Genomic DNA, 17,564 nt, shown 5'->3' on the forward strand with positions numbered 1-17,564 from the left:
TGTATCTGAATTAGGGGCTTATTCTGCAAAAGTTCCCTTCTATAAAGGCAAGCTCCTTCAGAAGGCTATTCAGACCCTCAAATACTTTTCCATCCTGAACTTCCCTTCCAGAAACCTCTCTCACTTCACGGACAGGACAGGAGCCTCAGCAGACTATACAGCAAACTTCAGTAAGCTGGGCAGTAAGACTACCTCCTTTAGCTTTATTACTCCAAAGAAACTAGGAGAAGGAAAAAAAAAAGAAAAAAGAAAAAAAGAAAAAAAAAGAAAAAAAAAGGCAGCCAGGAGGGCAAAACAACATAAACCAACCAAAATAATATCCCCCAAAAGCAAATCAATGAAACGCAGAGCCCAAAGCAGAAAGGCTTTTGGTTAGTGAACTCTGATTACATTTAGTCTCCCAAGAAAAATACTAAGCTCACAAATGGATTTTATACCTGTCCCTGAAAACGATCATGAATCCAAATGCTGTATTTAAATGCTACCCAGACAGCTTACATGTTGCAAAGGTTCCACATCAAAGAAGAGGGCAAGCGATAAATTAAGTAGAGGGCTGGCAAGATCTTTATATACTCTACACACTCTGTTCAGATACTTCACAGGTCTTGCCTCACAGTGCAAGCAAAACTATTACAAAAGGAAAAGTCCCAACATTTAAATCCCTTAATAACTTTAAATGTCTGCCATAATTACAAAAGAAATAAAATCAAGTTGTTTAAAAAGTTCTCTCTTCTCCTCATTTTGTAACTTTTACACCAAAACTCTACTAGAGTTACAGAATGACCTACATGCTCCCCTGGACCAGCAGCAAATTTCAGGTCTATCACCTTACAGCCAGAAGAGCTGGAAATCAATGCTTTAATCCAAGTAGAATAAGAAAAGTGGACATACTGAATAAGTATGGTCCTGGTGGACTGTGCTTTTGATTTATTTCTTTCTTTTTTTTTTTAAATAGATAAGCAGCTTCATCCAGACCCAAACTAACTAAGGCAGGCAAGGTTTGACAGAGGGAGGAATAATACCATCCAATAGAAAGCTTTATGGCTCTCAGAAAAATATTTACAGACTACCTCCCTGCCTTTCCCCAGCCACTGTCCCTCAAAGGTGCAAAACCTTCAGAACTCATGTGACGAACATAGTGGAAAGGTGCCTGGGAGTAAGTAAGGTGACTTCCCAAAGGTTTTCATTGTAACACCTTTCACACCACAACTACCTCCTTATTACAGTAAACTAAATAATGTCTTGCTTACTATGTGTCCTCCCTATTGATTTTAAATGTGGGATGGTTTTGGGGAGGAGAGAACTAATGGGCAGGCTGGAAGGGGCAAGGATCTAGTATCACCGAAATTTTCCTTTAAAATATTTTTATAGATCTTTACACCAATAGCTATCCACTGGAATGCTGAAATAAAACAACCCAAATATTCTTTAGATGAAAAAAGGCAAGGCAGAAAGTATTTGAAGCCTACACAGACAGTGGTAATGTGCTTCCACAAAATATTCTACACCCAGTCTCTGCCTCATCAAGGACAAGTCTGTCAATGAATTCAGAAGACATGGACTGTATCAGCTGGTACCTTAAGCTATGAAGAACAGAGAGTACCTGAGAAATGCGGGGGAACTTCCTACAGGAGAAGTCCGTGAATCCCAAGTCGTGGAAGCCTGCCGGAATCGAAGGGTTGTTCTGAATGAAAGGCTTTCCCATGGGATCTCTGGGAAGCTGCTTGTGGATAACTGCATTATGGCGCAGTAAGCCTCGATGAGTACGAAAGGTAATACAACAGATGTCACACCTGAAAAGGAAAGGAATAAAATAGAAATGACTTACTGACTGCTGTAAGCTTAAGAACTAGCATTCTTCTTGCATTAGGACAGCCTCCTTCCTCTCACCCCGTGATACTAAGAACGTGCTAAATGCAAAACAAAGCCACAGCATGTCAAAAACCTATCACCACAGAAAGGCCATTTCAATCACAGTCACTTTCTACCAGTTTCTGGCTGTTAAGTTCACTGGAAGTTTAAAGAACATAGCATATGAGAACTGAGCGTCCCACATGGGCAGACGGCAAAGTGACAGCTGAGACCACAGCCTTCTGACAACCTTCCCATTGTCCAACATAAAATATTTCAATGGTTTTACATGATTTCATTTTTATTAATAAGTACTATTAAAATAAATTCAAAAAAAAACACAGTGACAAGGAGAGGCTAAATCAGACTTAAGTAGCAAGCAGCTGCAAATGTATAAATAGCACCTTTTTTAACTACTGCTTAAAACATACTACTGCACACCACCCAAATACCCATGTATGAATTTCCTTCGTGCTGCCTTTCCATAAACTTTCACTGATTTTTCTCAAAGCTGTTATGAGAAATAGACTGGTTTAGAAGGAAAACTAGTGCTCCTTGAAGGGGAGGAGGGTCAGAGGAGGGAGACCTGAAACAGGGTCAACATTCCTGACACTCATACACCCCCTTCACAGCCAGTGTGCCCCAAAGAAAAACGCAGAAACATCTTTTCCTACCCACACTTTATTGCTATGATTTCTTGTTTTTCTTAAGTTCTCAAATCTCAAATTCAGCTAAACAAAAGTTTCTCACATAAAGCAGACTTGCATTAAACAATCAAAGGTATTGGAAATGCAGCTACGCTGCAGGCAGTAAGGACTATGCAGCAACATTTGGCCAACATGTCAACAAACGAGCCCATTGCCTTTTAAATATCTGGTGTTTGAGCTCTGAAGCGTGACAGGTCACGTCCACTCTGCGTTCAGCAAGTGACATACAGTTTCACTCAACATGGTTTCTTGTGGTTACAGTTCCAGCTTGCAACCAAAGCATGGGTTTCACAGAAGCAAACACCAGTGAACATGAAGCAGTCAGATTTTGTCAGGGAGAATATTATATGCACTAGGAGTTTTTCACATGACTTCCCTTGCCTTAGTTCTCCCCATACTGTCTTCGCCCTCCGTATCAAGGAAAAGGACATGTGCCTACTCATTAAAAAAACATCCTGCAATTAGAAATGACTTCTGACAAAATCCTGAAACCACCTCCTCCCTGTCCTGTCCATTACAAACTCCCATTGTTGTTCTTTTTACCACTACATAAACTTCCAAAGACCTTTTTTATTCCCTGAAAACGAAGAGATAACCAAGTCACCCACAAAGCAACTGGACGCATAGTCTATGAGTGGTGAAAGAAGCAAGTGTGAAGTATATGTAACACGGCCTTTGTTATCACGGTACCCAGAAGTCTGGGACATAAATATTATGCACTGGAGGTTTAATCTGTTTTATCTCCTCTGCCAATTCACTTGCATCCTACCTTTTATAATTATAGCCAACATAGTCCCTGCATCCCATTAAATACCGAACCAATGCCATTTACAAAGCAAACGTTTACTTAAAGAGGTCTGCTAAATGTGACGACAATCTCTGGTGATGGTGGGGGAATGCCAACACGTAGCACTCCTGCAGCATCAGGATCTACGGCTCTCCTCCAGCTCACTTGGCAGTACCTATTCCGTGATGCAAAGCTTTCATCTTCAGCAAAAACAAAAACATGCAACCACTAAAACCGCTGGGGGAAGGAGGGCATTAAAGAGTTAGAGCAGTCACCTGAAGAACTTGCAGACTACTGAAATAAATTCTTTTTTAGAGGTGATGAAAACACTTTGCGTGAAAGCAAGCAGTGCTCCTGGCACACTCCTCCTGGTACGTCAGCGTACAGACAACAAGGGCTTGCAAGCAATGCTCCTGCACCACCGGGAGCATCGCTGGTGGTCTGTGGGCCCAGCTGCTCTGCAGAGGGATGCAGACCCCCTCCTCAGGGCATCCTGGGCCAGCTCCGGGGTCCCCAATGTGCCTGTCCCCCCCAGACCAGCAACACAATGCAGCAGCCGTATCCCCTCATGAGTGACAGGGCAGGCACAGTTACCACTGATGGGACCACAGATCTACTGGAAGAGCTGGCGCCTGCCACGGTACCCTCAGGATTTGGGCTGAGCAGGAGCCAGCGCTCCTGGGCAAGCAGCCAGCCCCCCCACACAGCGGGGAGGTGAGCTTCGTCCATCTTACACTCCCTCACCTCCACTGGCTGTGCGACGCGCTGATTTTAAGCACTGGTTTATTTAGGGCTCCCATCAAAAGCTGCACTTGAGAGTAAATCTTTCAGAGCAGAGACCCGTGTGAAAGTCCTTCGCAGTACACCTGTATCAACTACTATGCCTCAGGACAGTAAAAATTTGCAATTTAAAAATGGTGTTTTCCATGCAAAGGGAACCGCCTCCCCTCCCCCAAAACAAAAGTAATATATCTTGGAAGAGGAATATGTACTTTCTCTCTTTTATAATGCATAGAATTAAACCCCGCTCTCTATTTTTCTCTTTCCTCCTTAGTCTTCTCTTTTATTTTCCTTGCTGTGAGTGAAGAAGCAGCAAGCAAAAAGAGAAGTTGGGAAAAGGATTAAGCTCTTTTTCCATTCGGTCAAAAAGAAGCTCCTGGCTGAAAAAAGAAACATCCAGATCAATCACGCCTGGCATCTCAAGATGCAGGCGGCACTTCAAGGCATATAAACGCACCGCGCCCTGGCTCAGCACCCTCCCCTGGTGTCACAGTTTACAGGATCACCCAGGAGCTGGAGCACAGAGGACCCGTGGATGCCCTCCCTTCCTCCGCGGTCCAGGCACACCTGTAGCGGCGGAGAGCTGGAACAAAAACAGCCCGAGAAAAGCCCTCCCCGAGAGATGCGTGGAGCTGCCTCTCCAGGGAAGGCACCTCGGGCGAGCAGGCGGCCCGGCGGGCTCCAGCGCCTGCGCTGGCACCTTGCGCCCGCGCCGCTGGCCAAGGACAAGGGAGGTCATTGTAAAGCCGCTCCTGATGCTGAGGGGTGCCACCGCGCCGCCAGCTTGGGAGGTCTCTCACGCTCTGCAGACCTCACTTGGGCTTGTCAGTCTTCGCTACGGATGCAAGCTATTTAAAATACACGGCCCATTTGCCCGAGCGTATGCACAACGTTTTTTTTCGTGTGTGCGTGTGTTTGTTGAGTTCCCCCTCCCTCACCTCAAGTGGGGAGTCCAGAGTTTCTCCCAAATGACATGCCTTGAGCTTTGAATACAATTAGCAATGCAGATGCAGATAGGGATATGTACCACCTCCAAGAAAAACTAACAGGTACTAAGCTTCAAAACCTAACTAGTTAAGGCAAGCATCATGCTGCATTGACTAAGGCAGGCTTGTGTTAATTTAAAATGGAGTTAGCTGCCATGCCTAACAATGCATTAACTGGAAGCATTACTTTTTTTTAAGGAAGCCTAACAATTCATTTCTCTGTTTTGTCATCAGTACTATTCTCCATCTTTAGGTAGTGTCAATGCTACAGTACTTTTAAATCCAAAACCACAGTCTAAGAAGGACAAGAGAAAGGAATCCTAGGTGATATGAACTTTTTTAAACCTTAGTTAAATTGCTTTAAAAAAAATAAAGTTAAATAATTGTGGAAAGTCTGAAAAGTCCAGCACATCAAATAAAGCATCTGAAACATATGGTAATACTTTCCTCATGATGAACTTTAAAAAAAAAAACAAAACAAAACACCAACCCCCCCCTTACAATTTCACAAGTCTGCTCATGTGTAGTGCCAAGTCAAACACGGATGGTATGGCTGCAGAGAAAAGAGATGGGAACAGGTTCTGAGGTTGTTAGCAGAACAGGCAGAGCAATGGCTCAACACCTGAGTGAAGATAAAAGCACTCTACTTGCAAGGTAAGTTTCCAGATGTAGCAAATAAAAGCTGCTGTGTTATCATGTGATTGCTAGTCTTGGCCACAGTTTTCCATTTTTCTATAAATATGATTACAGAGCAGAGAGAAGAAAGCTGTTCAGTTCCAAGCACAGAGATTCAATTATAAGTAAAAAGGAAAAAACCTGCTTTTAGCAGTTAAGACCGCTTTAAAACAAGCTTCATTCTCAATTGCCTTTATGTTTTGGAGTCATTCATACCTGTACAATGCACACGTAATACTAGGGCTCTGGCTCACGGGCAGAGGTGTACAAAGCAAGCGGGTGAGAAAACAGAACTGCTAAAACCCAAGAGCAGAACTGAAATATAATCATGTGACAACAGTGCAATGACCAGGCTGACCTTAGTGCTCAGGTCACATATCACACCAGGCGAGTCTGTTTAATTATTACTACACCAGTGCACCTTTTGCATTTTTTTAAAAAGGCAGACAAGGTCTCTGTGTAAAAACACACCATTAAAAAGCTTTCTACTAAAATTAGTTAGTATTCTTGAAAACTGTAATGCTAATTAGGATATAAAAGCATTTTAACAGGCTTTAAGAAATAGTCAATGCTTTGTGCAGCTTGTTCAAGAAGCAAGCCAGGATTTGCTATACTTATGACAAGCAGCACCTATGCAAGAGAAGTTTACATAACTGATGCCTGTTGCTTTGCATTACACTCTGAGCCAATTCCAATCTGTCAGCAATGGAAATAGCTTTTTTCTTTAAGAAAAGGAAAGACATTTTAGAAAGGAAATGCAGAGCCAAATTTTAAGCAAAATTAATCAGTCTTGATTTTGATTAAGGGTAATGCAGTCAAACATTCAATCCTTCTAAATTTTGTATTTCAGTAGTCAAGATGCAGATGCCAAATATTTATATTCATCATTCTGTTACCAAGAAATTAAACAAACACTATGTTCTGCATTACCTGAGACTGGTGGTGGGAAAGTGACACTTAGCATCCTTCTACTTACACTTCTGAAAGCACAAAAGAGTAGACCAAAACCTGAAGACTTCACCCATGCAGCTCACTAACACTATGCTGCCCATGTTGTGGATGTCAATAAATAAAACCAGTGTTAATTTCTAGGCCTTATCTAAAATAAAAAGGTTGGTACCATTTTGTTCCTTTCCTGTCTGTGCTCTTTAACAACTGCCACAAACAGAAGCAAGGAAAACAAAACAAGAACTGAACATATCCTGAGAGAAGTCATTAATACACAGTTATGTTATTAAGTCATCTAACTCCTCCCACTGAAATCCCTAATACAGCCAGTACATAAATTTCTACCTTTGTCCTTATTATTCTCCTTTCCATCTCACAATATCTGCAGAATTAATGCAGCTCTCCTTAAGAGCAACGAAAATCCTATGCTGACCTAAAAATAAGACAACTGGGCAGAAGAGAAAGATGGGCGATTCCCTGCCGTTGACTCATGTCCACACCAGGGATGGGAGCAGGCTCCCAGCCTCCACACTGGTAACGTGCGCTGTAGAGGAGGCCGACAAGGAGAGGGAAATAGGAGAAAGGATGGTTTGAAACATAAGGGCTTTCACCATCTATGAAAGAAAAACCAGCACGTTACAGACACACTCCCCTTCAGGAAAGGATTCCTTCGCTTCTCTCTCACTTCTTTTGGGGCAAGGCGAAGGGAGGGAAATGAGAGAGAGCAAATTGGTTTCTGCTCCTGTGCAACCCCACCCAGGTCCAGATACTCATCTCCTTTTGGATGAAAAACCCTTCCTGGCCTCCACACCCAGGGCCCTGGGAAATAACATCCACAGCTGCACTAATCTCTCCCAATTGCTACAGATGAGTGATGGAAAAGCAGCAGCGCTTTGAATGCTGCTCCCGCCTCCCTCCTGGGGATCTCTGTGGGTCCTCCCGCTGTCCTGAGATGACTGCTCCTGCCTCCTTCCCCCACAGCATCACAGTGTGCCTGACCCCGAAGCACCGGCTGCTCTCCCACCTCCACCTTGCCCAGTGCTATGGGTCAGCGCCGAAACTGCAAGCAGCACCGCGGCACTGGGAGCCAACTCCCTGCCAGGCACAACGGGCTGGAGAAACTTCCCTCCCCTTTCCCAGTGCGTACGGGGACGGACACAGCTCACCAGAAGTTCAATGCATGCTGCTTCACGTCCGCAGCAAAGGCGGGACTTTTCTTTTAACTTTTCCTCCCTCCCACCTCCCCACTGGCTGTCCGACTTTGTTACCAATGTGTCCCGTCGCTCCCTTTAATCCTCTCCCTCAAAGAAGCCACCCTTGGGTGCAGCAAAGGCTGAAACCACTGCACCAGCCCTTCTATTAATAGAGGGACACACAATGCTATGTGCATTCCTACAGCCGTGCTGTGGTCCAGGCGAGAAAAGTACCGTGTGGGAGCCAGGGCAGATCCGATATAAACTGGGGTGATGTTGTGCTTCAGAAACTTGTCGGCATGCCATGGAGCCAGTGTCCATACCGGCGTATCATGACTCCCACAGTCAGACCAACTCAAATGAAGTTAACTGCTATAAGGTTTAATAAAAAGGCATGAGCCATCCTGTGCCATCTTTTAACTTTCTTTGTGTGTGAGCAAAGAAAGATCAGGAAAAAAGATTTCACTTCTTCCCAACACTGTAATGAATTGCATGTACCAGCAACACTTCAACAGTGCCAGATATAAATACCTCTGCCCCAGTGGAACAGTAGCTTACTCTACCATTTACTTCAACAGAATTAACATGCAACTAAGAACAAGTAAAGGGAAAATGGGAGATGGCCTGCAGACACTTGCACAGACAAGGTAGTTCATTTTCTCATAATGACCTTTTCACTTAATAAAAGTCAAAGTTTTAAAAACCAGAAGTGTCAAGAAATTGGCTGGACAGAATCATGGAGCAAGAGCTGTACTGAAGATCAACATAAATAACAATGAAGAGTTTAATAATTAGAGCAAGCATACCTGGTCAAAGAAAAAGCATGACCAGTGCAGTCCTCTACAGCTACCAAAACTGGAAGCTGCACAGCATCCAGAATAAAAGCCATTATTTGTGCACACAAACTCAAGTGGACCTTCTGGTATTCTTTCGAGGTAAGAAAAGGAAAGCTACTCCTGCCTTCTAAGACATCTTTCAAATATGGATGCCAAATACTTGTGTAGTTTTAAAATTAATGGCAAGAGTTAAAAAAAAAAAAAATCTGTGTCTACCATGTTAAAAAACGCCACAATTTTTCACAAGTAACATAAGAAGAAACAGATCTACAGGCACTTGTCTATCCTATAACCATCCACTGATGACAACAGGGCTCGCAAATAGGTGCAGCCGAATCTGGACTGAACACCCTTGCCCTTATCTACATTTGCAGGTAAGCTATGCTGAGCACGCAGACTGACTGCTAACACAATAAGCAGCAGCCAGCACGTTGAAAGAGCCTGCATATAAACAAACCCTGGTCATCAGGATCAGGCAGGCATGCTAATAACCTATTTTAGCTCAGCCCTCTTTCCCTCCTGTATTCCCTTTTACAAGAAGCTTTCCTCTACAGTCCTCTTTGCATTTTACCCACTTTCTGTTCTTGCAACCGAGCTAAGATATTCAACACCATGTGACACACCACACAGTTTCACATGAGGGAATCACTCCCTGTGTCCATTCACTATCTGATACTTTTACCCGGCTGCTCTGGATTCCCAGTCTCCTCACACAATGAGCTCCCTGATGTGAGGTGACCACTTCTAGGCCAGTGTTGGACTCGCGCTGCTCTTCAGATGTTTCCCATCTCTCTTTTCTGAACAGAAACTTCAGAAAGCACTTAAAACACAGTTCTGGTTTGCTTTTGCAAGCCAGCATACACAGACAGATGCTCAACCGATTGATTTTACTTCTCCATTTGTGCAGTAAAAGGATGCATTCACCAGCTTGCTTGCATATCCTCTCCTCTGCCTTATCAACACTAAGAGTTGCATTGTACCACAGCGTATTTTTGGTCCTAGCATTTACCAGAGCTGCATTTCACCGTCACCAGCTGGCTCATGGAATTGCTCCTGCACTGAAAATGCTGCCAACAGAGACCAGGATTCAGTTCCTAGTTCCTATCAAGACACTGAGTGAGCAACTTGCAGAGCAGAGCAGAGCAGGAGAGTCAGCAATGCCACACAACTGACCCTTGTGCGCCTCCATCCTTGGCTATAACCAGTCTTGCAGCATCAACTCTCTTAGTACTCGGTAACTCTAGCAGCAGTTCCTACCTAAACTATCCTTGCTAGTACAATCTCAAACAATGACTAAGAAGGGAAGTATCAGGGCCAAAGTATAGTGTGCCAAAACCATAGGTCAAGGAGGTCCATGAACATGTCTATGCTGGAGTGCTCTCCATCTCTCTCTTTGTACTCAATGATCATGTAGGATACAACCACCTCAGAATTATCCAGCTGCATTAAAAAAGCACAACATTTCATATTTTGAAGTGCTAACAAGGAATGAGCTTATCTATGTGCACATCAACAGTTGTGACAGAGATGGAAAAGTAGTACGAAATTTCACAACGCTGCATGAAGACTACTCATCATTCATGCTTCAAGTTGCTTCCAGTAACAGTAGTGTCAACTACTAGGAGAAAACTTCCCACCACAAACCTGTAGTTTTGTCTCACAAGTAATATAAATTGCAAACAACATTTAGTTTTCCAACACATTCATTCTTCTAAGTTTGCGATGTCCCTAACACCCTCTTCCCACAAAAGGCTGACCATGTGTAGAAAGCTACATGCTTCACGAAAATGAAGTCAGCAGGATTATTCCCTACTATATAAGGAGAGAAAAAATAGAAAGTGAATTCCTGAAGTTGCTTGAGTAGGCATTGGCAAAAACAGGAATGAAACTTAAGGGGCTTTTTCTGGTGTTTTTTCTTTTACATCCTGTACAACGTACTTTTACTCAGGCACACTGCTGCTCTGTATGCAACTTAGTCTTGTACTAGTCTTTTCTACTGGTGCTAATGACTGAAATAATCTCTGTACACTCTAAATTTGCATTAATTTATTTTCTTGGCTATTTTATCTCCCCAAAGCCGATGTACAGAACTGCCCTCAAGAACAGTAACTGGGCAATAAACATGTAATATTCTAGGTAGCTGGAATCATTTTGACTCAAAACCCACTTCCTTTTGTCTTGACTTAAACGGGGCTGCTCATGTGCATTGGCTAAAATGATTTAAGACTGGGACGTAGGTCCAGGTGCCTTGCAGCATCCCACCACCTGACACCATGCACTGAAGAACAGGCATGTGCTGGAGAAGGGGGAAACCTGGTGACCAGCCCGACTGACTCACAAGCTGCACATGACACCTTGTGAAACAATTTACCCACAGAGTCCAGGAGACCATTCCTAGCGCATTTAAGTTGTCCACTCCTTCTGAGTGAAGCCAGGTAACACCAAGCCACAACCACAGCATTTTCCACCTGGGAGTGTTTTCAGAAACAAGATCTTACAGTGGTTACCCTGGCAAAACTGGAGGCAGCTGACAACAGACACCAATGGTCGGGCTGTCCTGACACTTTCCATTCCAGGACCTGAGCTCTTCTGTTACTATGCTTGTTACCGATCAAACTGTTCAAAACAACAGCCTTCCATGGTGGCGTTCAACCTCTAGCCAATTTGACTTTACAAGTTTCAGCAAAACTTGGGTAGGCTGTTTTGAAGAACAAGGTAGACTGTGAATGGCTTTTGGTTTTCTTTGTTTGGAAGTTCTACAGAAGCACATTACCCTGGGGCAAGAGAACTGCTTTTGCTGTCCTTGTGAAAATATGCCTGGGATTTGGCAAGTTTCAAAGCTTAATATATTATATCACTGTTTGGACATGCTCTGTAAAAGGTCAAAAAAATTAATCTACCCTGAATCCATTCATGGCAACAGGCATCTACTGGTTCTGGTCACCAGGTCAGCTCAGTGACTGAGGCAGTCAGTGTCTTTCACACTCTGCTATGTCTTATTTACTTCTTGTCTCCTATAAAAAAATCAGCAAACACAAATCCTGTAACTGAGGGAAATGCCACACTGAACCAAATGTGATCAGAAAGTTCCCGTAACACTCATTAAGATCCAGGCCTTTACCATGTTCAGACTGCACAACTATCCTTGCTGAGAACTGATGTTGAAATGTGTCTGTAAGAAAGGAGGTAACTGCAACACCATCACCACCTCCCTCCTCCTCTCCTTAGGAAGACACACGGGCATGAGAGGCAGCATAAATATCTCCTTGCTGCTGTGAGGAAGGAAAAATTAAAAAACCTTTAGCTATTGGTACAAAGTACTGTAAGAAGCCTCCTGAAGGAGAAGGAGAGGAAATATAAAGGGTATGCTCTGGTTGCGATGAAAACCAACAGAGGAATGTTATAGTGCATGTACTTTTTTAAAAGCCACACATTTTACTTTAAGTCTGTTCCATCGTACTTGCCAAAGGAAAGAGGAGAAACCTCACATAGCGCCTCGAGAGGTTTCTCCCCAGGAAATCCTCATGTCTCCTTTGCTTGCACTGCTGATGTTGCTCAGAGCTGTCTGTCAGGCGACCTTTACAAGCACATTACCATGTTTGACAGCAACCCTCCGCCACAGAAGTTTCCAGAGAAGTTACCCCGCTCCACGAGGTTTCTCATTTTCCCTATTGGCTGCACAGCATTTCAGCGCTCTGCTAATTATATCAACACTCAGATACAAACTCACCAAAATAGACAGTGTCCTGAGGCCCCAGCTGCAGGGAAACAGACGTCGTCTTTAAATAATCCAGGTAGAGAGGCAAGGGAGGTCAGAGAGCACCCCTGGGCCACCTCCCACTGCTAACAGGGACTGCAGACAACCTTGCTGGGACCAGCTCATGCCACTAATTAGGGTGCAGGTCCCAGGGCTTCAAAGGGACAGAGACTGACCAGAGGGGGTAACGCCATGAAGGAGATGCAGTGCCACAGCCCATTGTCAGCGGGACAAAGGGCCCTATTATTGCTCCAAAGAGCAGGGCAGTTCTTACCGTAATTAGGAGACAAAGATGCACGATTTAGGATTTTACATAATCAAGAGATACTCTCCCAAGCAGGAGCCCCTCTCACACAATCAGTGGATTAAGTATTGTTTATTCTGCTGCAAGTAAACAATGAGGTGCTCCCCCCCTGTCCCTCCACCGCTTGGGGCTTTACATGAAAAAGCAGTATTGGGGAAAACAATGCCGGGTGTCTTTTCATCTGACTTTGAACAGCTAACCCTGTGATTTAAAGTTGTTCATTTGACAGTATCTGGAAGGGTAATGGCCCACCCTGTAAATTAGCTGCTCACATACTGATCCCAGGGCTGCCAGACAGCCTTACCTTTGCTGCTGCTTAGCAGAGCCGGGCCAGAACAGACAGAGAGCTCTGGGGGCAAGAGGCTGTATTTACACAACAGCACTACAATGGCAGGATTAAAGGACCACAAGGAAGCCAGGCAGAAGCTCCTGCCCACCCCGGCACTTTGCTGCTGCTGGGGATGCACCCCTGGAGGGAGGTTGGTACCACCGTCAAGGCAGTGCAGGCTGCTGCACCGGTCCAAAGACATGTCTGCAATCACAGAATCACAGAATCATTTAGGTTGGATCATTTTCATACTAACTACTGGGGGAACAAAAAGGAGTCGGATGTTTGCCCCGTGGTTTACAAAGAAAGGCACGGCTAGGCAGATTGAGCATCACTTATTTTTGGCCATGACAAAACAGTCTGTGCTGGGCTACCTAAAGCCGTAGCTCCAAACCGACTGGCTCTGGGATGCACAAAATCTCATACCTGCATCACAGAAGTCCTGATGAAGTGACTCTACTTTTACAATACTGGCAATAAAAAGAGACTGAGGGTGTTCTGCTCCCTGCCCTTTGCTCATAACACAGCTGCTATGCTTTTTTGCTTGAACTTTAAGGAGCGTTCTTCCTCCTTGTCTTCTACAATAAGGAAACACCAGGACTTGATGAACACCTTCTAACATTTTGCAGTTTGCTCCCCTGCCACGAGCACACCCATACGCACGTGCCTCCTGCTCTGATACTCTAGCAAAATATTTTCTTTTCTTCATCTCTCTCACTCAGAAAAGCACCCCTAAGCCTCACCAAGAGGAATCATTTCAGTCACATGAACTCAGGACTGAGAACGGCATAGCACATTCAGTGTATCTTGTTGAATCCTACAAACAGTCTTGCAGAACCCTGGGAAACCAGAGGGTTACAGCCCCTGCCTGCCAAGGATTTTAACCTATTTCCTTTGGGATGAAAGCATCACCTTAACAGCAGCCCAGACTGCTCTGCTTACCAGAGGATTTTCTGTTAGGTTGGGCCAAGCAGACAGTGTCATTTGACTTGTCTAGACCAGGACAAAAGGTGTGTTTTAAACCAGATAGGCAGGGCAAGTTGTATTTGAATATGTTAGCTGACCAGGGAGAACCAGCTTCCTCGTCCTGTCTTATCTCCACTGACGTGTCTTAAATTGCTAAAGCAAATATTTGACACCCCCCCCCCCCATCACCCAGACAAGGCCATAAAGACCAGCATCTCAGCACCACCCTTAACTCATGCCCATAGAGCTTGACAATCATGGTTTTGATTTAAGGACACGTTTTAGTCTTTGTTGCTCAATACAATCAAGAGTAGCAAAATCCATTTCAGGAGAATATTATCCAAAAGCAAGCATCCTAATCCTAGAGAAAGACTTGCATGAAGAGGAACAGCATGTCTGCCCAGCCAGTGTGTCTTTCTGCCTTGCCGCAGCAGACTGCAAAGCTGCCAAGCTAGAACGGTATTCTGTTATCTTTTATCCAGCACTCAAAGCAAGAGAATCCACCTCTCCACTCAGGTCCATGGCATATAACTTTGCAAAGAGGTCATATCTTCATAGAAGCTTCAAAATGAGGCTAATGCCAGAAGAAGACTAATATGACAGCTGCTTTCTCTAAAGCGTAAACTGTATGGCAAAATTATCTCAGACTCCCTTCTGTGGGGGTTGCAGAGCTCTTGCCAGAGAACAACTGTTTCAGTTTTGCTCTTTAATGAAAATTTACTTCATTTACTTCGGAAACAGGAAACTCCATTTAATTAACTACTATTTGTTGGACCAAGTTTAAGAAAGAGCTTTCCAAATTCTTCCCCCAATAATTACAGCACTTAAATGCCTTTAAAAATGGTTTTACACATATTTACCAAGGTTTTCTAATTTAAAAAAAATGGAAAATTTAATACAATTAATTCCATTTAATAAAATGGCATGGAGCAGAGCCATCCCATTCTATTAAGAAACTATTCAGGAGAGAGTGTTGACACTTCAACATGCTGAATTCTGCACCATTCCGAACACTAGAGTCCAATGTCCCAAAATAAGCTTAAAACAATGACAATCTTCTGCAAATGGACAATCTCCATTTCTAAAATAGCAGCTTTCCTACCTGCTTAAACTAGACTTGGAATATCTCTTTTATATCTTCATGTACCTGGCTCTACATTTTTCTATGGTAAAAACCAGGGAATAAAAACGTATCAGGAGTCCCAAGGGCAATTACTTGAACCAAAACACAACACCCAAGCACCTTCCCAAATAATTAATAACTAATTTTTCCTTGTTAAGAGAAGCTGATTTAAGCCAAAATCCAAATCATTCCCTAACCTCAACAGGCAGAAAAGCATAACACATTTTATTGAAAGTCTGGAACCAGAAATTCATCTGTCATCACTCACTCCCATGACAAACAACAAAACCTTTATATTCAGCTGCCTTCTTCTCCCCAAGTGGAATAATTTCATAGGTTGGTACCTGAATACTTCTATCAAGTTTTGCTTCATGTTTTAAGCATCTTTAGTCTAACTTGTTAAAATTTTGCTATGTTGGCATTTTACAGTTTTATGTAAAAACAGTGATGGGTTTGGAGGGGAGGAAGGGGTGCTTTAATTTCTTCTAAAAACATTCCCAGCTATTAACTGGCAAGATTTCCTGTATTTGCAAAAAATAGTAAAATTAAGCCCTACAGCACTCTGGTGACACAAGATGAGGCAGAAACATTTAAAAACCTGTTCAAAATCACAAAGAGGGGCAGTCAACAGTGCAGGGGGCTGAATGGCTGTACCTCTCCCCAGCAGGCTACCTCAGGCCATTTGGTGACCAGAAACACTCTTAGGACTATTTCTTACCTCAGCGAATTATCTGGATGTGTCTCCATGTGGGACTCCAGCCCATACTTGCAAAAAAAATCTTTGAAACACACTGGACAATGATAAACTTCCTCCTCAGCCTTCTTATCCCCTTCACCGGAGTGACCATCTTCAACAACCTTCAGAGAAAGGGGAAAAAACTTCACTAGACCAAATCTTGACCAACAAACTAAACATGCAATCCATTCAAAGTCCTTCTCTTAAAAACAAAGTAGCAGGCTTCATCCCTAACATTGCTGCAGGTGACCAGAAATTACTCATTTCAGCAACAGAGAGGGTAAGTGACAGAGCCTCTGCGTGTGTGTGAGAAGGTGCATGACAGAAAAGGAGGCTCAGTAGGAGATAAAAGTACGCAGCTAAGTCATGGATACATCAGTTCTAATGAGAAACTGCGATTTGAACAACTTATAAACCCGTATGTTTATATACCACTGAACTAGCATTCCTCCCCCTTCAGAAAGCCAGGCGAGCTGTCAGCCTAAATTATTTATGCCACTGAAGATACTGCCAACAGCTAACTCAAGTGGTCCAGGGAAAAGCAATAAACTTCTGCATGTTTTCTATAGCCCTCTTCTGATTACAGGAAGAAAAGCATGCATATAACAAGGGATACAGAGCTAAATGAAACTGCTACTAGTTTGCCATTTAGAGATAGTAAGTGGAAAGGGTCGAGTTAAGTTTGGCAGCCACCATACATTTTGTACAAATGACTGAAATGTACTAAAATATTTCATAAATGAAACCCTAATGGAAATGTCTAGCCTTCAAATACATAATTTCTGGTTGCTCTTGCAACTCCAATAATGCAGGATTATGCTACTGTGAAAGGGAAATGTACTACAGTTTATTTTTTTTTTCTGGATCAAGACAAAAACAGACTTAAGCTGTTGCTGCTTCTGAAGTAAACACTGTTTTTTAAAAGTTCAAAACACTATCCTGCAAGACTACTATGAATTAAATGGGAGAAAACAAAACTAGGGGAAAAGCTGCAGTAGCAAAAGAATAGTTCATCCTCTTGTCATCCAACATCAATTATCTAATATAAATCATATGCAAATCCAAAAATTTAAACAATAAAGAATTAAACAAATTGAATTCTTTCAATCTCTGAAATTAGAAACTCATTTTCAATCTCAGACAACAGTGTTGGCTGCACAGGAAAAGCACAGCATCTTAAGATATATACAGGTCTGTCACAAGCCCACATTTTAATATTTCTGTGCTGACTGCATGAACTCAACAGCTGACAGTTTAGGAGGTAGCCAGGAACATCTTTTGCTTCATGCCCCATAAAGAACCTTTTTTGCAGGTGTCCTCTCCTCTCTGTCCATCTCAGCATCGTGACTAAACTTTCGTTTAGAAGATAATCGCCTGCGCTTCAGCGGCGACGGGGGAGTTGTGCTCGCTGTGCTGTTCGGATCCTTCTCGTGAATCTTCATGTGCCTGAACAGGAGGGGGAAGAAGACACTGTTAGCAGGCAAATCGGAAAGTCTGCGTAAACTTTAATGCCAACACCACTTCTAAGGTTTGCCTTTAAAGGATACCAGCAGAGATCCCATAAACCGGATTGAACTTCTGAAAAAC

The 17,564-nt window shown here is 43.3% G+C and overlaps 1 protein-coding gene across 14 annotated transcripts in view; it reads right to left on the reverse strand.

Annotated features, from left to right (window-relative positions):
- The window catches only part of RREB1 (ras responsive element binding protein 1), a 126,881-nt gene that overhangs the window by 25,011 nt on the left and 84,306 nt on the right, over positions 1 to 17,564 (reverse strand). For all 14 annotated transcript variants that reach the window (XM_075052124.1, XM_075052121.1, XM_075052128.1 and 11 more), the window contains 3 exons: positions 17,279 to 17,423; positions 15,960 to 16,099; positions 1,604 to 1,793 (listed from right to left, as the gene is read on the reverse strand). In XM_075052124.1, coding sequence (XP_074908225.1) covers positions 1,604 to 1,793; positions 15,960 to 16,099; positions 17,279 to 17,423 — 475 coding nt within the window. The remainder of the gene's footprint in view (positions 1 to 1,603; positions 1,794 to 15,959; positions 16,100 to 17,278; positions 17,424 to 17,564) is intronic.

This window comes from Buteo buteo, chromosome 20, assembly GCF_964188355.1.
Source record: "Buteo buteo chromosome 20, bButBut1.hap1.1, whole genome shotgun sequence".
Lineage (NCBI taxonomy): Eukaryota > Metazoa > Chordata > Aves > Accipitriformes > Accipitridae > Buteo > Buteo buteo.